At 37.1% G+C, this 23,560-nt stretch overlaps 1 protein-coding gene across 1 annotated transcript; it reads right to left on the bottom strand.

Annotated features, from left to right (window-relative positions):
* Positions 1-5,875: 5,875 nt before the first annotated feature.
* Positions 5,876-23,291, bottom strand: LOC128664957 (carboxypeptidase A1-like). Its single transcript, XM_053719747.1, has 11 exons — positions 23,227-23,291; positions 17,717-17,798; positions 13,830-13,964; positions 13,271-13,375; positions 12,403-12,504; positions 12,059-12,157; positions 11,852-11,962; positions 9,551-9,641; positions 8,295-8,494; positions 6,874-6,958; positions 5,876-6,109 (listed from the first exon to the last, which is right to left on the bottom strand). Exons 1-11 carry the CDS (start codon positions 23,289-23,291, stop codon positions 5,922-5,924), a joined length of 1,263 nt encoding a protein of 420 aa, XP_053575722.1. The 3' UTR covers positions 5,876-5,921.
* Between the last annotated feature and the right edge of the window lie 269 nt (positions 23,292-23,560).

Below are 23,560 nucleotides of genomic sequence, written 5' to 3'. Positions count from 1 at the left end.
CCTTTTATCTACTGTATGGGCTCTACAAAATTTCCGCAGCTATATACAGGGCGAGAAAATTATTGTAGAAACGGCCCACCAACCTTTGCTATATTTGCAAAGTGAGAGAATAAGAGATGGGAATTTGTCTAATAGCCGCATAACAGCGTGGACTCTTTCCTTGCAAGGCTGGCCATTAGAAATTCGCTACAAGCAGAATAAAAAGAATCCAGTCGCACAAGGGCTTGCTGAGCTCCACGACTGTACTGCTAGAGATCCTGGGGAAGAATTATCAGAAGATGATTTTCTGGAGGAACAATTGCTTTCCCCATATAAAATGTACAATGAGGACCATTGTCAAACATTACCTTGGGTATATGTTGATGGTTGTTCTTACCATGCCACTATTGATAATGAGCGCAGATTAGTCACTGGCATTGGTATAACGGGGGCAAATGGATTCCCAAATATATCTATAGGTTTCAACATTGGACCAAGATCCAGTCAAGTTGCTGAACTAACTGCTGTTTTCAAAACCATTGAAATGGCTATTGAACATGGTATTCATGAATTTGTGATCATAACTGACTTATGTGCGTGACAGTTTTGTTGAATACCTGCCAACTTGGAAAAGAAATGGCATGCAGAAAAGCAATAACAAACCAGTCAAGCATGGCAAGTTGTTCTGCGAGATTGATAATCTGGTAGTATCCAATGATTTAACAATACACTGGAAAAAGACCAAGGGTCATTCCAGAGTTTTAGGTCCTGATAAGGAAGGCAATGACCTTGCGGATTCATTAGCCAAACAAGGAGCCATAACTGGAGAACTCCTTAATATTGACCATTTAATGGGTGCAATTCAGGTAGAAGCCATTACCAGAAACCAGGCAAAACAACAGAGTGAGCCTAACTTGGTACAATGGAGTCAGGATTCTCCTAGTGAGGACCTGATCACTAGTCAAAAAGAAGACCCCATTGTAGGCATCTTCTATAAACACATAGAAGATCCTGAAAGCAACCCCATCTCAAAAGATGATTGTATTGGCAAAGAAGATCTGAGAATCTTAATAAAATCTAAATCACAATTCAAATTACAGGATGGTTTGTTAATTAGAACCTCCAAAACTGGCATCCAGCAATGGGTAGTACCCACCAAGTTCCGAGGTCTAATGCTTCAACATGCCCATGATGCTCCCACATCTGGTCATCGTGGTGCCAAACTCACGTATGAAATATTGCGTGATTACGCTTTTTGGCCACACATGTTGAAAGATGTTCAAACCTACTGTCAAGGGTGTTTAATCTGCCCACAGTTCCAACCCACTGCACCAACACATAGAGCGCCATTGCAGAAAAGGGGGATGGTAATGCCATGGTCAGATATACAAATTGATTTTATTGGCCCAGTAACAAGATCATCAAGAGGTAACAAATACATGTTAACCGTGACATGCCTGTTCACTAAATGGGTAGAATGCATTAGTGCACCTAACAATAGTGCTGAAACATGTGCAGCATTGCTCATCAACCATGTGTTTTCAAGATTTGGTTTGCCCCAAAGAATCAAATCAGATCGGGGGACCCACTTCACTAGCGAAGTGATGACCAAAATGTGGAAAATACTAGGGGTTAAAAGAAAGCTCCATATTGCTTATAGAGCTGCCTCAAGTGGTGGTGTAGAGCGTTACAACCAGTCCATTGTTAAAATCCTCAAAAAGTTTGTGAGTGAAACAGGTAAAGACTGGGATGTAAAACTACCTCTAGTCTTAATGGCATTGAGAGCAACTCCAAGTAGTGCTACCAAAATGTCACCTTTTGAGCTGATGACTGGTAGAAGAATGGTTCTACCTCAGCATCTGCTGTACCGTACATCAGACCAAAATTTGATAAACGCTGCCAATACACATCAATATGTGGAAAACCTAAGAAAGCACCTGCAATATGCCTTTGCATTTGCTCAAAGGAATTTAGAAAGAGCCGCAACTGCCACTAAAACCTATTATGATCTCAAAACATCCAAAAAGGAATATGAAATAAATGATAAAGTTTATCTTTATAACTTTGGAAGAGATCAGGTTAGGGAGAAGAAATTTCTTCCCTCATGGAAAGGTCCTTTTGTCATTACTGACAAAATATCTCCAGTGGCCTATAAAATACGGATCCCCAAAAATGAAGGTTTCATAGATAAATGGGTACATATCAATCAATTGCGGGCATGTCATCCCAGATCCCAACTACAAGTCATAGAGGGAGAATGAAGTGTCATATCCCCAAATGCACTAAAGACATACTGTAATTTAAAGATGCCTAACTGATAAACATGAAAGCTCGAAATAACAAACTTTCTTCATAAGAGACTGTCTATGAGGTATACGGTTGATCCTCATCAAATACCACTGACTTTAAGCCAATTCAAATACATGTGTCCTACATCTATTTGAAGTTGGAAGGGGGATTTATGTCAGAGTATATGAATATTATGATGAATATTACATATGTGTACATATATATATATATATATATATATATATGTATATTTTATACACTGTATATGTTAGATGAGACCTCAGGATTAATTGAACATGAGTTTGTTGAACACAGCTTCTAATACACGTCTATCAGGATTGACGATCAGCAGAGCCTTTTGAAGCATGACCCCTGTAGTGTAAAACACACAAACATTTCTTTTCTAAAGGAAATAGCTCAGTGACCCTATTCATTTGACTATATATGCAGATTTTTATAACTTCAGAACATTTGGTGAGGTGAGAAAAGAATGTGTTCAAGGACCCCTTTGGAATTTGACACGTGTGATAACAACAGTTCTATCTCACTGAATCTCTGATATTTGAAGATGTACTGCAGACCCCCATCTTGGGGGAAGGTGACACAAATAAAATTAAATACATTTTGCAAGGGGAACAATGCCAGTTTTCCATGTATGTTTAGAATGATTCATGATATATATATTGAAATTAAGCACATTGTATTAAATAGATAATTGCTGCAGGGGATATTTATATAGGAAATAAATTCAGATATACATAGAAATGATATATATGTTTTGAAAACATAAAAGATCTTACTTAGCCTCTGTGTTTTTAAGAATATAAATAAATACTTATGGACCATAGACATATGAATGCTTGGATGATCTCTAATAATTATTTCTATTTTTATTGCAGACAACCATTGATCATGAGCATCAATCTATGCACTTAGAAAGAGACGGAATGCCTGCATGAAATGAATTAAGTCATATCATATAAACGTGCAAATAAATGTTTATAAAGTTCACATACATCTTTTAAAATATAGTGAGATAAAAATATGGTAGTTACTTTGATGTGATATGACTATGAGATATATATTTGATGTGATATGACTATGAAATATAAATTATTTTAATATAATGCTAGATGTATTTGATGTTTCATATCAAAATGATCAGAAAATTCATTAAGATATAACTTATCCAAAACAAATATTGTGAATAGTTGTCGCAGTAAATTATGATAAAATTAATAACCATTTCATAGAAATACTGATTTAAGTTGTTTCAAATGTTGCTGTGTCTGTTTGTGCTGCCACCTGGTGTTATGTTGCGAGAACTACAGCCAGAAGGTTCTTTCTGGCTGTTAAAAATGAAATTTCCAAGGGCCAATCCGATTTAGACTTCCCAGATAACCAATGGGAAGGTCAGCTCCCGCAGGGCCACCCACAATTTACCAATGATGGAAAACTAAATAAAAAGTGAATGCAATAGAGAGAAAAGGACAGATTTTCTGCTGAAGCTAAAAGTTGTAACTGATTCCTGCTGGGCGTGAGATACCATTTTACTTGAGCGAAGCTAATCTACCTTTCTCATTGATTAAGATATACACTTATTGGTGATCTGAGGTAAAATAATTCCTACCAAGGAATATTGGATATCGACTGCTTTTTACTTTGGTAACGTATTCAAGGTTTTGTAAGATAAGTTATATGCATAGTTAATTTGTATTTAATAGATTTAAAGAAGCAGTGTGTTTTTTTTTTTGTTTTTTTGTTTTAAGTTAGCATTTCACAGCCTATATATATATATATTGTTTAAATCTGTGTCTGATTGACCAAGTAACTCATCTATGCAAGTTCTGATATTGTCAGTTAATTTTGTATTAGGATAAATTGCAGTTAAATAGCAGAATATATATATTATCCTATTGTTTTATAAACACTGTTTAGAATTATATTGCTTGGATGTTAAAGGTTTTTAGTCCCATTGTGTTAAATAAATAAAAGGCTGAATTGTGAAGGTATATTTTTCTGGGTTTTGTAAGAAGGATAGCATATCTTAAGAGTTGGTTTTAACGCATATAAATTTTGTTTCATTTCCTTTTATTGCGAATATACTTCAATATGTTTATGGATATTAACTAAATAAAAGAATTCAGATATTTATATTAATTGTATGGTCTAGTAGATGCATGGTTGATTAGGGTTTCAATTTTTAAGGAAAATTAATATAAGATTGTGTTTATAACCCTGCCATAAACTGATATATTATTTGGATAGCACTACTAAGATTTTCATAAATATACTGACATTCCAGTAGTATTGAGGTTATTCCCCACCTCCTTCTAATTATTGGTGCCTCCATGTTTAAATCTATCTTTCATTACATTCAAGGGCTGATGTGTTTGCATATGAGCCGCAACTCTCCTTCAGATACCTGCAGTGTAACCTAGGTTCCATAATGGCAGCACACATGATCAGAGGCAGGTGCATGAAATGTATTTAGTGTTTAAGTAATAAGAAATTTACACTCCCATTCCTCAAAATAGTTATTAAATGATGGTATTGAGCTTTTAAACCCCAACCTGACTGATTAATTACATAACTAATCAGTTCTAATGGGGAAAATGCATACATGGAGGGGAACCAGACCAAGCCCAGATCTATGGCTAGGAAATGACTGTGTGGGACACATAACTGAGACTTTTTGTGGATTAAGGAATATATAAAATATTTTTTGTCTACATTTTTTTTAAGAGGGTTTTGAGGTTGTAGGGTGTTCCTTATTGTGTTAGTGGGTGATTGGTCTCTTGGGAATTGTGTAGGGGCATATGGTTTCTAGGAGGGAGGTACACTGGAAAGTTGTGCAGGGAGTTTCTTGGGGTGTTAAGAGGGCAAGCAAGACAGACGGGCAGCACAGGGCTAATATGTTGTGATGTCCTATGTGGTAAGGAGTTAATAGGAATTATGGGGAACAGACATAGCTGTGTTTAGGGAGACTCAGTTGGGGGAGTTGGGTTAATTTTAGTTAGTGGAAACTTTGCAGTATGAAGTTAGGGTTAACTTGTTGTGAGTGTGATCTTGCTCAATATTGTCTGAACTTGCCTTCTGTCCTGGCCATAGCCACCTCTGACCTTGACCATGTTATCCTTACTATGTATATTCTTGTTTATGAGCACATCAGAATAGACCCTATAGGTGCCATACTAGCACATGAAAATATGACCTAAGCTGTTCAAAGGTAACATGTACACTGCATTGAAAATATATCCATTTTAAGGCTAAGATGACAAAATCCAGTTTTAGAACTTTGAATAAATTAGTATTCTTCACCAAGGAAATGGGAGACTGGGGGATTGTGGGTGTGGCTGGATAGTCTGGATAGGGTTTAGATGGACATATAAAGGATAGAGAAAGTCGGGGATAGACAATGTACTATCCAACAAAATAGGATTGCTCTGCATTCTAGTCACATATTGATAGTACCTTAATTTTATTATTTATGTTATTGTATGATTTTATTTGCCATATTTTCCCTTTTTCCATCATATCTTAATTTCCCAGACACTGCAGAATTTATATTAATTACATATTAAAATTAATAAATACAAATCATATATTTCATTTTACATATCAATATTTATTATCATTATTAGTCAAAGAGATTAGTAGGGGTTGTCCCTAGTATACTCTATGAGCTTTGTAAGAGCCAACCAAGTCTCCTGGGCAGTTGGGATGATCTGAGAAGCTGGCAAAGCAAATCCGTAGCGACCAGTGTCACGGAGCTCAAAGGAATAAGAATACTTGATTCCCTGGTTGTAGGTCCAATCAATGGTTCCACCACTGGCTTGGTCTATAGAGAAAGATGCAAATTACTACATTTTTATATGAACACATTTCAAATGAATGATTTAGCGTAAGTTCCAGAAATCAATAAATAACAAAGCCCCATTGATATATAAAGTTAAAGGGATACCGGACCCAAATGTTTTCTTTAATGATTCAGATAGAGCTTGCAATTTTAAGTAACTGTCTAATTGACTCCTATTATAAATTTTTCTTCGTTCTCTTGGTATTTTTATTTGAATGTAGAAATATAAGCGTACAAGCCGGACTATCTTTGGTTCAGCACCTGGGTAGCACTTGCTGAATGGTAGGTAAATGTAGCCACCAATCAGCAAGCGCTATCCAGGGTTCTGAACCAAAAATGGGCTGGCTCCTATGCTTACATTCCTGCTTTTTCAAATACAGATACATTACAGATGTATTAGAAAGCTGCTTAAAATTGCCTGCTGTATCTGATTCATAAAAGAAAACATTATCCTTTTAATTCTTAGGCTGGCCAAGCCTAATTTAGCCAAAGCTCCCAGGCAAAACTAATAAACAACATGATAGATAGATAGATAGATAGATAGATAGATAGATAGATAGATAGATAGATAGATAGATAGATACATAGATGGATAGATAGAAAGAAAGACAGATAGATAAATGATAGATAGATAGATAGATAAAAAGACAGACAGATAGATAGATGATAGATAGACAGACAGATAGATAGAAAGAAAGGTAAATTGATAGACAGAAACAGATAGATAAACAGATAGATAGACTTACAGATAGTGGAGATAATGCTTCCATATTCGTACACTGTACCATACAGAGAGGTCAAGGCATTAACAGCTACCCTGGCCAGATTGTTCTGGGGGAAACAAAGTCATAATATGTTACAGACAATAAAAACATGAACAGATAATAATATATAATACATGTATGCAGCATTATATATTATTCTTACCCTAGTCTTTACCTTAATATATACACACCTTCTAACAGTAATTATGTGCAGCTGTCACTAATAATCCAGGCTAGAGAAACCACTTCAGACTCACAGCCTTTGTACTGTCCTTTTACCACATTCTTTTACACTTTTCCAAACCTCACTTGCTCAGTCCCCACACACTTTTGTGTTTCCCCCCTATGTCATCACTCACTCTCAGTTCACTCTGCCTTATATCAGACTTACTGCCCTTCTCCATTACCTTCCGTGTCCCTTCCCTCTCATTTAGATTGTAAGCTTGAGAGACACTCTACCTGTAGGCCACGTTGTGTTCAGTTTCTACTACTGATTGTGCGCAAGGGCAGGGCCTTCCTCTCCTTCTCTATAACTCATTTACTGCATCTACAACTGTAATGTACCCCAATACTGTACCTGTTTATGTATCCCTGTAATGTACCCCAATACTGTACCTGTTTATGTATCCCTGTAATGTACCCCAATACTGTACCTGTTTATGTATCCCTGTAATGTACCCCAATACTGTACCTGTTTATGTATCCCTGTAATGTACCCCAATACTGTACCTGTTTATGTATCCCTGTAATGTACCCCAATACTGTACCTGTTTATGTATCCCTGTAATGTACCCCAATACTGTACCTGTTTATGTATCCCTGTAATGTACCCCAATACTGTACTTGTTTATGTATCCCTGTAATGTACCCCAATATTGTACCTGTTTATGTATCCCTGTAATGTACCCCAATACTGTACCTGTTTATGTATCCCTGTAATGTACCCCAATACTGTACCTGTTTATGTATCCCTTTAATGTAACCCAATACTGTACTTGTTTATGTATCCCTGTAATGTACCCCAATACTGTACCTGTTTATGTATCCCTGTAATGTACCCCAATACTGTACCTGTTTATGTATCCCTGTAATGTACCCCAATACTGTACCTGTTTATGTATCCCTGTAATGTACCCCAATACTGTACCTGTTTATGTATCCCTGTAATGTACCCCAATACTGTACCTGTTTATGTATCCCTGTAATGTACCCCAATACTGTACCTGTTTATGTATCCCTGTAATGTACCCCAATACTGTACCTGTTTATGTATCCCTGTAATGTACCCCAATACTGTACCTGTTTATGTATCCCTGTAATGTTTTTATTCTTTGTGTAGCGCTGTATAATCTGCTGGCGCTTTATAAATAACTGATAATAATAATGCAATCCTAGTGTCTCACCAGTTCCTGATGGTCAGGAGTAAGAGCGCTGGTGTATCCGTAGGGGAAGAGGAGCATTTGAGAGTAGCTGTGAATTGAGACAAATCCTTTGATATTTCTGTGACTCTTCACAAAGTCCACAATAGCTTTAACTTCAGGTTCAGAGTGAGCAGCGCGTCCTCTGTAGGTCTCAGTGCAAGGGTTGGAGCTGGATCCAGGACCTAGAGACCAACATGTAAATCTGTATTAAACACATTATATGTATTATATGTTTGTATAATTATAGTCTTCAGATGATTCTCCATATCCTGGGTAAGCTACAGAGGACCCTGCCAGCAAGGATCCTATTAACAAATGTGCAGGACAGAGCATTGGGATTTAGATGATTACAATAAAAACGCTGCCATATGGCAAAATTTAGCAGCATTATGGTTTTGGTTTAGAATAAGGTTAACCTCCTGGGTGCCAAACAGGGCTGCACTTTGTCACTTACTCTAATAACAAGGGGTTAACAAGATGTTGTAAATCTCATAATAAGTTTGTATGGAATAGTTTGCTTTGATAATGTTCATTAAAGGGACATGAAACACATATTTTGTCTTTCATGAGTCAGATAAAGCATGTGATTTTAGACAACTTTCCAATTTATTTCGATTATGTAATTTGTTTTGTTCTTTTGATATCCTTTGTTCAAAATGATACCTTGGAAGGCTCAGGAGCTGCTGATTGGTGGCTGCACATTTATGCTTCATGTTATTGGCTCACCCAATGTGTTCAGCTAGCTCCCAGTAGTGCTTTGCTGCTTCTTCAATAAAGGAAGAATGAAGAAAATTAGATTATAGAAGTAAATTGTAAATTGTATTCTTTGTCTAAATCATTAAAGATTTTTGTTGGGGTTTCATGTCCCTTTAAAGGTTCTCCTGCTCCTAAATAGAGAATAGAATACAATGTGACAGAACAGTCTGGTCAATTAGTTTAGTTTAGCAAATAACCAAGGCCGTCTCTGGCTTACCAGGTAAAACCTTTCAATAAACCTACTCTTTCTGGAGTCAGTATAATAAACGTAACTTTTGGAGCCATAAAATAGTCTGTAAGCTTTATCATGGGCAAAATACTGTATAACATGACTGCAGGCGGACAGGTTCACTATTAGAGAACCTTATCTGCTCCCAAATCAACACTTGCTTTCTTGTGCAATGCAGTATCTCTATAAGTGTTGCTAATTTCAGAGTGATCCAATAAATATTTCCAATATCAGAACAGCAAAAACTAATTACCTCCAAATCCAGCGTCCCAGTTTCTGTTGGGGTCAGTTCCAACGCAGGTTGATCCTGGGTTAGCAGATCTGGTTTTACGCCACATACGATTCTGTAAAACGTAACACGGTTAATTTGAAACAAAACTATATATGGTTTAAGATTCAAAAGATCTTCCGACAACACAACCCTTTATACTCCAAAACCAAGTTTTTAGTTAACTCTAACTCTGGCACAGACTGTCAATATAACATAACGGTTTTACTGCCAGTTATATGAGAGTTTACTCTGAATCCTTTTTTAAATTCTACAGGCCATATTTAAAGGCACATTAAATACTAAATAAAAACAAGCTAGAATAATGTATTCAAAGAAAAGTTTAGTCAAAAAAATAACATGAAGTTTCATTAGTTGTTTAAATATTGGCAAAATAATTTAAGTTTTAGTGTCTATAAAACAATGGGAGCTGCCATGTTGTAACTTAGGTTACTTTCTCTACTGTGGCCAATTAGGGACAGTTATAAATAGATCACTAGAGTGTGCAACCAATGGCTGTGTGGAATATAACAGTGTTCTGCACTTCCATTTCTAACAGGAACTAAAAAGCTCACAATTTCAGAATGGAATTACAGGAAAAGGGAACAAAATAAATAATGAAAGTATATTGCAGACTTTTTTGCTATATACGATTTATCATTTTATGTTACCATCTGAAAGTGTTTAATAAATGGACCCCTAAGCTACTGTTTTCAAACCTGTCCCCAGGCTTCCCTATCAGGCCAGATTTTGAGGATATCTGAATTAGAGCACAGGTAATAATCAGATGATTAGTAAAGATAGTTTTACCTGCTCTCACCCAAGGAAGTCCTACATTTTTGGCCTGTTAGGGAGTCCTGAGGACAAGTTTGAGAACCAGTGGTCTATGCCAATTGAAAAGGATTTGAAAGTCAACTTCAGGTCTCAAATCCATGCCCGGAATGGCCATAGGACATACAGTGCAAATGCCCTGGGGGACATGCTCTTATGCGGGCGTTACAGCTTTATAGCAGCCCCACCCTCTGCAATATGGGTAATAGGAAAGCTGGTACAGTCTGACGGTTTTCTAAAAAGGACATTTTCTCTCTGGCTGTAAAGCAGAGGTGCTGCTGGGAGATCTGGTGTATTATGGCTGCCTAACTGACAGATGTGGGTTGCTCTGGCCTTTAATGCACAGGCCTATTTAAGGTCCCAGTCCGACTCAAATACTTACATTGTACAGCGGTATTTTGGAATGCGTTCTAACACAACACTTATCTCACCACATGTAATCCAATGAGCAAGCTAATATCGCTCCCTGCGCTATCTATTAAACGTATAAGATGCGATAAAAAGTTTCAGCCAAGCAAAAATAATCCGGTTGTAATATCCGGCTATGTGCTATTATTAGTGTGAGACCAAACGCGATATAATGCACCCTGCGCAGTTGATTGCGCTTGTTATCTAGCCCTATAATAATTCTCATATGCTTTTTGTACACAATGGATTATTTCAAATATAAAACATGCAGAGTAATTAGACAAAAGCCAATATCAAATGGATGATATGTTACTTGTAAATATTTCAGAGAGATATGAAGCCCAAAATGTTTAATTTGTGATTCAGACAGGGGCCGTTTTATGAAAGTGCGAGCAGACATGATACGATGTAGCATATCATGTCCGCTGCACGTCGATAAATGCTGACAGCATACGCTGTCAGTATTTATCATTGCACAAGCAGTTCTTGTGAACTGTTTGTGCAATGCCACCCACTGCAGATTAGCGGTCATCCGGCCGCTACCAGGGGGTATCAATCAACCCGATTGTATAGGATCGGGCGGATTGATGTCCGCAGCCTCAGAACCGGAGGACAAGTTATGGAGCAGTGGTCTTTAGAAGGCTCACACGGAAACAGGGGCATCAAGCTCCATTTAGCCCCAGAGTATATAATTTATAAAAAGTTTCCAATTTACTTCTATTATAAAATGTGCTTTATTCCCTTGTTATTCTTTGTTGAAGAGATACCTAGGTAGGTATCTGGATCACTACATGGCAGGAAATAGTGCTGCCATCTAAATCTATTGGAAATGGATAACATTCTTGTAAAACTGCTGCCATTAAGTGTTCCAGACACGTGCACGCTCCTGAGCTTAGTTTCCTGCTTTTGAACAAAAGATGCCAACAAAAAAATATGTGATCATAGAAGTAAATTAGAAAGTTATTTTAAGTTCCATACTCTGAATCGTGAAAGAAACACATTTGGGTTTTATGTCCCTTTAACAATGCATTTCTTTTGTAACATTACCGAGGTGTGACTGAAAACATATCCATCAGGGTTGGTTACAATTTCCAAATAGATGTCCAACTTGTTCAAGGTAGCAGTCAATGAAGGATCAGTGCCGTAATCCTGAACAATCTGAATACAGAAGAGACGGCAAATCAACATTAAATAATAATCACGCTTGTAGAACGCTCTACCGCTCTCTAACCACTTGTCCTTGCCACAAATTACCTTTTTAGCAAACCAGACTCCACTAGCCTGAGTGACCCACTCGCGGGAATGAATACCGGTGTCAATCCAGAAAGCAGGACGGTTAGATCCAGTGCTGAACTGAGGTATAATATTAGAGATAGGTTGTAAATGATAGTATATGTAAAACAGCTAAAACCTTATAAAGTATATAGAGTATCAGTATTATGGTGGATACAAATAATACAATTATTTTGTTTGTTTATGATTTTAGTTAAATAAGTATTCATTTTAAAGCAAATACATTTTAATTGATTCTAGATGGATGAAGAAGTAGTTTGCAGATGCTACTAAATCTAATGTTATTGGCATAATCAGTCATTTACCTTCAGAACGTTGAGTGGGCGACCTTCAGTGCTCTTGCCAATCACTATTTTGCTCACCAGATTTGGGTTTTCAGCCACCAGGGTGTCAATGAAACTGTTGATCTGTGAGATGGGTACAATGAAACGCCTTTAAAGAACTCTTCAGCAGTACATGATATCCTAAGTACTAATACACCTTACTAATGCTGTAATTAATGTAATAGCACCAGAAAACTCCATTTTGCGACTTGTACCAAGGAAGCATTGGTTTGATTTTAAATGAGATAATTACCAATATATTTAAAGAATGAAAGAACACAATTAAAACATTTTATATGATTTTTTGCATAATAAAGTTTAAGTGAAACCTGTTTATTTTAATTTTAAAACTAGCAGGAAGCCCATTAAGAAATGATCTGTGGGATAGAAGCTCATAAGGAACATTCCCACAGCCATATTAGTTGATAATGACACATCCAATACTAGTTCTACAGAATCTGTTGCCGCTCTACAAATTACTACTAATAATAATCCAATAAGCAGAAGAACAAAAGGGCTTATTTGCCAAAACAGAAACAACTGATTTTCAAAAGAAATTGTAACAGATATTACAATGTGATCTTCTAAATCATGGAGCGAAATATTTTAGTGACATAAAACAAACATGATATTTGATATTTTTGATCTATGAAAGAGAGTAAATGATATATTTATTTATGTATTTATGTTCTAATCAAAAAAATCGCTCCTTTCTACATATTCTAACATAATGACAGCTCATACTCCAATGCCAGAAGATGAAATATGAATGCACTTTTTAGACATTTGCTTTTGTTAGGGTGAGAACTTGTTTTACAGAAGAAAAGTCATTTGGTTTCCTTGAAATTACCTCATCAAATGTATGGTAGATGGCATAGTTGAAGGAGTTAGTAGAACGGGCATTGTCCATGGCACGTGCAGCTTTCATAGAGCTCTGTTCTTCATCCAACAAGTTCTAAATGAGGCATAAACATCAATTAATATTTTTAGCAAGGCTTACTAGAGGATTCTAAAGCCTTCTGTAATTCTTGTGGTTTTAATAACCAAATAAAAGCAGTTAATGTGTAGGGTACAGAGGGAGCACAGCATAAGGAATTAAGGCATCAAGAAAGGTCAAGGTAATCTCCCCTCTGCTTCTCAATATCAGAAGCTGACAAATAATTACATGTGTAAATCCATAGATTCCAATCCTCGAAAGTGCCCTGTATGTGCAAAATAGAGCCTTACAAGCCCTGTGCTGTACATAGAACAAGGAGGGAGGTAAAATTAATGGTATAAATAGGTAGAAGATGGGTCCCCACCATCTGCCACTTTTCTATTGATTTGAAGGTTTGTAGTCAACATTTTAAACCCCAGATGTTATGGCCTAAAACCACCACTAGACTCTTCCTGGTCACCCAGTTTTGTACCTGCAAGTCTTTAATCATTATGCTGTAGGGAATGTTGTTGGATTCCAGATAAATTTTCACTGCTTGCAGACTGGGGAATGGGACACGGATATCAATGGGTTTTCCGGCAGCTCTGGGGGATTGCCAGAAGTCAAGCTAAAAGTATTAACAGGGAACAGGTTAGCTTCTAATGCAGCTTAGTTATGCTATATAAATCAGTAAAAAGTTAGCTCCTACTTATGGTTTATAGATCAAAAGCTGGATACCTTACTTATGCTATATAAATCAGGTACAGGTTAGCTAACTTATGCTATATAAATCAGGTACAGGTTAGCTTACTTATGCTATATAAATCAGGTACAGGTCAGCTTACTTATGCTATATAAATCATGTACATGTTAGCTTACTTATGCTATATAAATCAGGTACAGGTTAGCTTACTTATGCTATATAAATAGGGTACATGTTAGCTTACTTATGCTATATAAATAGGGTACATGTTAGCTTACTTATGCTATATAAATCAGGTACAGGCTAACTTTCTTATGCTATATAAATCAGGTACAGGTTAGCTTACTTATGCTATATAAATTATGTACAGGTTAGCTTACTTATGCTATATAAATCAGGAACAGTTTAGCTAACTTATGCTATATAAATAGGGTACATGTTAGCTTACTTATGCTATATAAATCAGGCACAGGTTAGCTTACTTATGCTATATAAATCAGGTACAGGTTAGCTTACTTATGCTATATAAATCAGGAACAGGTTAGCTAACTTATGCTATATAAATAGGGTACATGTTAGCTTACTTATGCTATATAAATCATGTACAGGTTAGCTTACTTATGCTTTATAAATCAGGTACAGGTTAGCTTACTTATACTATATAAATCAGGTACAGGTTAGCTTACTTATGCTATATAAATCATGTACAGGTTAGCTTACGTATGCTATATAAATCAGGTACAGGTTAGCTTACTTATGCTATATAAATCATGTACAGGTTAGCTTACTTATGCTATATAAATCAGGTACAGGTTAGCTTACTTATGCTTTATAAATCAGGTACAGTTTAGCTTACTTATACTATATAAATCAGGTACAGGTTAGCTTACTTATGCTATATAAATAGGGTACATGTTAGCTTACTTATGCTATATAAATCAGGTACAGGCTAGCTTACTTATGCTATATAAATCAGGTACAGGTTAGCTTACTTATGCTATATAAATAGAGTACATGTTAGGTTACTTATGCGATATAAATAGGGTACATGTTAGCTTACTTATGCTATATAAATAGGGTACAGGTTAGCTTACTTATGCTATATAAAACAGGTACATTTGAATGAAACATGGTAATGGTAAACTTCATTTGTTGAAGTAATATGACATCCAAAATATATTTATTTTTTAATCTAGATAGAGTATATCATTTTAAATAACTTTCCAATTTACTTCTATTATCAAATTTGCTTTATTCACCTGGTATCCTTTGTTGAAAGAGCATTAATGCACTACTGAGAGCTTTCTGACCTCATCAGGTGAGACAATGATAACAGGTACATACAGGGAGTGCAGAATTATTAGGCAAGTTGTATTTTTGAGGATTAATTTTATTATTGAACAACAACCATGTTCTCAATGAACCCAAAAAACTCATTAATATCAAAGCTGAATAGTTTTGGAAGTAGTTTTTAGTTTGTTTTTAGTTATAGCTATTTTAGGGGGATATCTGTGTGTGCAGTTGACTATTACTGTGCATAATTATTAGGCAACTTAACAAAAAACAAATATATACCCATTTCAATTATTTATTTTTACCAGTGAAACCAATATAACATCTCAACATTCACAAATATACATTTCTGACATTCAAAAACAAAACAAAAACAAATCAGTGACCAATATAGCCACCTTTCTTTGCAAGGACACTCAAAAGCCTGCCATCCATGGATTCTGTCAGTGTTTTGATCTGTTCACCATCAACATTGCGTGCAGCAGCAACCACAGCCTCCCAGACACTGTTCAGAGAGGTGTACTGTTTTCCCTTCTTGTAAATCTCACATTTGATGATGGACCACAGGTTCTCAATGGGGTTCAGATCAGGTGAACAAGGAGGCCATGTCATTAGATTTTCTTCTTTTATACTCTTTCTTGCCAGCCACGCTGTGGAGTACTTGGACGCGAGTGATAGAGCATTGTCCTGCATGAAAATCATGTTTTTCTTGAAGGATGCAGACTTCTTCCTGTACCACTGCTTGAAGAAGGTGTCTTCCAGAAACTGGCAGTAGGACTGGGAGTTGAGCTTGACTCCATCCTCAACCCGAAAAGGCCCCACAAGCTCATCTTTGATGATACCAGCCCAAACCACTACTCCACCTCCACCTTGCTGGCGTCTGAGTCGGACTGGAGCTCTCTGCCCTTTACCAATCCAGCCATGGGCCCATCCATCTGGCCCATCAAGACTCACTCTCATTTCATCAGTCCATAAAACCTTAGAAAAATCAGTCTTGAGATATTTCTTGGCCCAGTCTTGACGTTTCAGCTTGGGTGTCTTGTTCAGTGGTGGTCGTCTTTCAGCCTTTCTTACCTTGGCCATGTCTCTGAGTATTGCACACCTTGTGCTTTTGGGCACTCCAGTGATGTTGCAGCTCTGAAATATGGCCAAACTGGTGGCAAGTGGCATCTTGGCAGCTGCACGCTTGACTTTTCTCAGTTCATGGGCAGTTATTTTGCGCCTTGGTTTTTCCACACGCTTCTTGCGACCCTGTTGACTATTTTGAATGAAATGCTTGATTGTTCGATGATCACGCTTCAGAAGCTTTGCAATTTTAAGAGTGCTGCATCCCTCTGCAAGATATCTCACTATTTTTTACTTTTCTGAGCCTGTCAAGTCCTTCTTTTGACCCATTTTGCCAAAGGAAAGGAAGTTGCCTAATAATTATGCACACCTGATATAGGGTGTTGATGTCATTAGACCACACCCCTTCTCATTACAGAGATGCACATCACCTAATATGCTTAATTGGTAGTAGCCTTTGGAGCCTATACAGCTTGGAGTAAGACAACATGCATAAAGAGGATGATGTGGTCAAAATACTCATTTGCCTAATAATTCTGCACTCCCTGTATGTGCTATCACCAATCAGCAGCTATCTCACAGTAGTGCACTGCTGCTTCTGAGCCTACCTAGATATGCTTTTCAACAAAGGATTCCAAGAAAACAAGGCAAATAATAGTTGTAATAATACAAATTAATGTCCCTTTAAACTGATTAATAAAAAAGCTGTATGGAGATGGACAAAATGGAGTTTAAAGAGGTAAAAGGTCTAGTAGATATGAAACTGATAATGATATTCTTATGGAATGGGTTTGAATTGTAAAAATGCCTATCATACTGAGCAAAAAAACTCCTCTAATACACTGGAATTGACCTCTGCATTGTATCAGTTATAGCTCATCCGTTACCAAACAAAACTGTTGTTACTTATTGTGACACAATGTGTAGCAGTTCTTTCTGGTAGCCAAAAGGTTCATTAAATAGCTCATTAGATTAGGACTTCGTCTAGGGTTGCTACCTCGGCCATGTTCTCCTGAACACTTATGAGTTACACATGCTGCAGGGTGTGCAGAGGCCAACATGAATTGCACCCCTGGATATCACCAGAATACTGATCCTGGCCAGCAGCTATGCATGTCCTCGTGCACACCCTGCAGCATGTGTAACTCATAACTGTCCAGGAAAACATGGCCGAGGTGGCGACCCTAACACCAACACTTGTAACTGTTTCCACTTTGTTTTTTAAACTCCACAAAAATGTAATTAAATACAAAATCAAGCAGCCTGACTGAGTTTACCAAGATCAGGAAAAATATTAAACTGTAAAATGTTCCATTTACCTGCAGATGTTCCAGGTTTTCCAGGTCCCTCACCAGCGTTACTTGCTCCTCATTCTCTGGGAGGATTCGGAGGACCTGTTGTCTGTAGATAGTAAAGAGCAAGATGTTACCAGTGATGCTAAACCTATGGCTGCTGGAACTCCAAACATCAGGTGCCCCAAACAGACCATGATTTAAAGAGACAACATTGTGTCTGCAGTTAGTTATTTACAACTTCATTTCTTTTACTACATGTTTAATCACTGAAAACTGTTAAATGCATAGTTAAATGTATGTTTCTGTGCCACTCTGAATGAGGATACAGCTAGTGAGTCACCAGAATTAGCATTACACGTGTTTCCTGCAACCACTGGCCATATTCTTATCTGGATTAGATTGAGGGTGTTCCAGGAGGACAATATTAATGGGACAGTAAAGTCAGAATGAAATGTTCACAATTTAGACAGAACAAACAATTTAAAAAAAACTTTTAACTTAAATTATCTAACTTGATTTGTTCTCTTGGTATCCTTTATTTAAAAGCATACCTAGGTAGGCTCAGGGGTAGTAATGCAATACTGGTTGGTATACTCCATATATATAAATATATACATGCCTCTTGTTATTGGCAGACTCTATGTGTTCAGCTAGCTCCCAGTAGTGCATTGCTGCTTCTTCCATAAAGGATACCAAGAGAATGAAGCAAATTTGATTATAAAATTGCATTCTCCATCTCACTGGTTTTCATACTTGTCCTCAGATCTCCCTAACAGGCCAGATTTTGAGGATATCTGAACTGAAGTACAGGTGAAATAATAAAAATGGTTATTTTACCTGCTCTCACTAAAGGTGATCCTTAAAATCTCACCTGTTAGGGAGGTCTGAGGACAGGTTTGAAAAAATATGAAAAAATAAATAAATTGGTATTCATGTCACTTTAAAGGGACAGTAAAGTCAAAATGAAACATTCATAAATCAGGTAGAGCATAGTTTTGAGCAAATTAACTTCTATTATCAAATTTGCTTTGTTCTCCAGGTATCATTTGTTAAAGAGTAAATAAAGGTTGGCTGATAAGAGGTTATGAGTGCGCACATTTCTTTAGCATTCTATGGCAGCAGTGTCTGCAACAATGTATAACACTACTTTCAACATTGTTGCAAATACGGTTGCCAGATGGCTAACATGCAAGTTCCTGAGCTCACCTAGGATTACTCTTTAAAAAAGAATTGCAAGAGAACTAAGAAAAATTGATAACAGAAATAAATTAAAGAGTTGTTTAAAATGTCATTTTCTATCCAATCCATTTCGATGTAATTTTGACTTTAGTGTTTTATATTCAAAAATCACAAATACAAAAGCTTGCTGCAGCTAGTGAGATGTGTGCTGTAGTTCTTGTGAAATCACAAATACAAAAGCTCGCTGCAGCTAGTGAGATGTTTGCTGTAGTTCTTGTGAAATCACAAATACAAAAGTTTGCTGCAGCTAGTGAGATGTTTGCTGTAGTTCTTGTGAAATCACAAATACAAAAGCTCGCTGCAGCTAGTGAGATGTTTGCTGTAGTTCTTGTGAAATCACAAATACAAAAGCTCACTGCAGCTAGTGAGATGTGTGCTGTAGTTCTTGTGAAATCACAAATACAAAAGCTCGCTGCAGCTAGTGAGATGTTTGCTGTAGTTCTTGTGAAATCACAAATACAAAGCTCGCTGCAGCTAGTGAGATGTGTGCTGTAGTTCTTGTGAAATCACAAATACAAAAGCTCACTGCAGCTAGTGAGATGTTTGCTGTAGTTCTTGTGAAATCACAAATACAAAAGCTTGCTGCAGCTAGTGAGATGTTTGCGGTAGTTCTTGTGAAATCACAAATACAAAAGCTTGCTGCAGCTAGTGAGATGTTTGCTGTAGTTCTTGTGAAATCACAAATACAAAAGCTTGTTGCAGCTAGTGAGATGTTTGCTGTAGTTCTTGTGAAATCACAAATACAAAAGCTCGCTGCAGCTAGTGAGATTTTTGCTGTAGTTCTTGTGAAATCACAAATACAAAATCTCGCTGCAGCTAGTGAGATGTTTGCTGTAGTTCTTGTGAAATCACAAATACAAAAGCTTGTTGCAGCTAGTGAGATGTGTGCTGTAGTTCTTGTGAAATCACAAATACAAAAGCTTGCTGCAGCTAGTGAGATGTGTGCTGTAGTTCTTGTGAAATCACAAATACAAAAAGCTTGCTGCAGCTAGTGAGATGTGTGCTGTATTTCTTGTGAAATCACAAATACAAAAGCTCACTGCAGCTAGTGAGATGTTTGCTGTAGTTCTTGTGAAATCACAAATACAAAGCTCGCTGCAGCTAGTGAGATGTGTGCTGTAGTTCTTGTGAAATCACAAATACAAAAGCTCACTGCAGCTAGTGAGATGTTTGCTGTAGTTCTTGTGAAATCACAAATACAAAGCTCACTGCAGCTAGTGAGATGTGTGCTGTAGTTCTTGTGAAATCACAAATACAAAAGCTCACTGCAGCTAGTGAGATGTTTGCTGTAGTTCTTGTGAAATCACAAATACAAAGCTTGCTGCAGCTAGTGAGATGTTTGCTGTAGTTCTTGTGAAATCACAAATACAAAAGCTTGCTGCAGCTAGTGAGATGTTTGCTGTAGTTCTTGTGAAATCACAAATACAAAGCTTGCTGCAGCTAGTGAGATGTTTGCTGTAGTTCTTGTGAAATCACAAATACAAAGCTCGCTGCAGCTAGTGAGATGTTTGCTGTAGTTCTTGTGAAATCACAAATACAAAATCTCGCTGCAGCTAGTGAGATGTGTGCTGTAGTTCTTGTGAAATCACAAATACAAAAGCTCGCTGCAGCTAGTGAGATGTTTGCTGTAGTTCTTGTGAAATCACAAATACAAAATATCGCTGCAGCTAGTGAGATGTGTGCTGTAGTTCTTGTGAAATCATAAATACAAAAGCTTGCTGCAGCTAGTGAGATGTTTGCTGTAGTTCTTGTGAAATCACAAATACAAAGCTCGCTGCAGCTAGTGAGATGTGTGCTGTAGTTCTTGTGAAATCACAAATACAAAAGCTCACTGCAGCTAGTGAGATGTTTGCTGTAGTTCTTGTGAAATCACAAATACAAAAGCTTGTTGCAGCTAGTGAGATGTTTGCGGTAGTTCTTGTGAAATCACAAATACAAAAGCTTGCTGCAGCTAGTGAGATGTTTGCTGTAGTTCTTGTGAAATCACAAATACAAAAGCTTGTTGCAGCTAGTGAGATGTTTGCTGTAGTTCTTGTGAAATCACAAATACAAAAGCTTGCTGCAGCTAGTGAGATGTGTGCTGTAGTTCTTGTGAAATCACAAATACAAAAGCTCGCTGCAGCTAGTGAGATGTGTACTGTAGTTCTTGTGAAATCACAAATACAAAAAGCTCGCTGCAGCTAGTGAGATGTGTGCTGTAGTTCTTGTGAAATCACAAATACAAAAGCTCACTGCAGCTAGTGAGATGTTTGCTGTAGTTCTTGTGAAATCACAAATACAAAAGCTCGCTGCAGCTAGTGAGATGTGTGCTGTAGTTCTTGTGAAATCACAAATACAAAAGCTCACTGCAGCTAGTGAGATGTTTGCTGTAGTTCTTGTGAAATCACAAATACAAAGCTCACTGCGGCTAGTGAGATGTGTGCTGTAGTTCTTGTGAAATCACAAATACAAAAGCTCACTGCAGCTAGTGAGATGTTTGCTGTAGTTCTTGTGAAATCACAAATACAAAGCTTGCTGCAGCTAGTGAGATGTTTGCTGTAGTTCTTGTGAAATCACAAATACAAAAGCTTGCTGCAGCTAGTGAGATGTTTGCTGTAGTTCTTGTGAAATCACAAATACAAAGCTTTCTGCAGCTAGTGAGATGTTTGCTGTAGTTCTTGTGAAATCACAAATACAAAAGCTCATTGCAGCTAGTGAGATGTTTGCTGTAGTTCTTGTGAAATCACAAATACAAAGCTCACTGCAGCTAGTGAGATGTGTGCTGTAGTTCTTGTGAAATCACAAATACAAAGCTTGCTGCAGCTAGTGAGATGTTTGCTGTAGTTTTTGTGAAATCACAAATACAAAAGCTTGCTGCAGCTAGTGAGATGTTTGCTGTAGTTCTTGTGAAATCACAAATACAAAGCTCGCTGCAGCTAGTGAGATGTTTGCTGTAGTTCTTGTGAAATCACAAATACAAAATCTCGCTGCAGCTAGTGAGATGTGTGCTGTAGTTCTTGTGAAATCACAAATACAAATCTCGCTGCAGCTAGTGAGATGTTTGCTGTAGTTCTTGTGAAATCACAAATACAAAAGCTCGCTGCAGCTAGTGAGATGTTTGCTGTAGTTCTTGTGAAATCACAAATACAAAAGCTCGCTGCAGCTAGTGAGATGTTTGCTGTAGTTCTTGTGAAATCACAAATACAAAATCTCGCTGCAGCTAGTGAGATGTTTGCTGTAGTTCTTGTGAAATCACAAATACAAATCTCGCTACAGCTAGTGAGATGTTTGCTGTAGTTCTTGTGAAATCACAAATACAAAATCTCGCTGCAGCTAGTGAGATGTGTGCTGTAGTTCTTGTGAAATCACAAATACAAAATCTCGCTGCAGCTAGTGAGATGTGTGCTGTAGTTCTTGTGAAACACAAATACAAAATCTTGCTGCAGCCTGGGAGATGTGTGCTGTAGTTCTTGTTAAATTAAAACATGGAATCCAGGGACTGATAACGGCGATAGTTAAAGGGACACAAATCCAAAAATGTTTTCTTTTTCTTTAATGATTCAGACAGAGCTTGTGAGTTTAAACAACTTTCCAATTCACTTCTATTATCAAATTTGCTTAATTCTCTTAATATCCTTTGTTGCACCACTGGGAACTAGCTAAACACATCTGGTGAACCAATGATAAGAGGCATTTATGTGATGCCACCAATAACCAGCTAGCTCCTAGTAGTCTAAAGGTGCTCCTGAGCTTACCTGTGTATGCTTTTCAACTAAGGATACCAAGAGAATGAAGCAAATTAGATAATGGGAGTAAATTGTAAAGTCGTTTAAAATCACATGCTTTCTCTGAATCATGAAATAACTTTTTTGGGTTTCATGTCCATTTAATAATCTAATGTCTAACATGGTAGTCAATACGTAATTTTCACCATTTAGATAGTAGATGCATAATTTAAAAAATCAGTTTAGATCTGTTATCAAAATTTTTCTTGGTCTCCTTTGTTGAAACTTAGCTGATTCTATGAGAGTATAGTGATGCTCAGGAGTGTGCACATGTCTTATGCATTATATAGCAGCAGTGCTTGCAACAATATTTCTAACTATGTTATACATGGTGCTGTAGACACATTCACTTGAGGCTATTCTCTCACAGAGACTATAAGAAAGATGTACTTTTAATAACAGAATGTTTGGATTATTTTTTCAATTGTAAGCTCTTTCTAAATGATGAAAGTTGATTTTTGACTCCCACGCCCCTTTAAATAGAGATGGAGTAAATGGGCAGATTATTTTGTGAAATTCATTTCTACTCACCCTCCAAAATTCTCCATGCTGGAGGCAGCAGCCACCAGCGAAAATAAAATGAATATTCCCTTCATCGTGCCAGAAAGATGAGAGATTGAGTTTCACAGGTAGGGTTTATATATTGTTAACCATTCCCACAGTGAAGTAACCCTGCCCAGAGATTGCATAGTGCCTGTCAACGTGTCCTCGTGCACACCTGCTGCGGTCCCCACTTTCTACTTGATTATTAGAAAGGGAACAGACCACCTGCTAAGTTGGGCTAAAATTAAATATTTTTACACTGGCAACTACAGGTAATAGTGGCATGTGTGCAACATAGCAGAGTTATTTCAGGTGTAGCTAA

The sequence above is a fragment of the Bombina bombina genome, chromosome 6 (genome assembly GCF_027579735.1).
Source record: "Bombina bombina isolate aBomBom1 chromosome 6, aBomBom1.pri, whole genome shotgun sequence".
NCBI classification, from domain to species: Eukaryota; Metazoa; Chordata; class Amphibia; order Anura; family Bombinatoridae; genus Bombina; species Bombina bombina.
The sequence above is the reverse complement of the archived record's forward strand: the minus strand, read 5'-3'. Positions and strand labels throughout refer to the sequence as shown.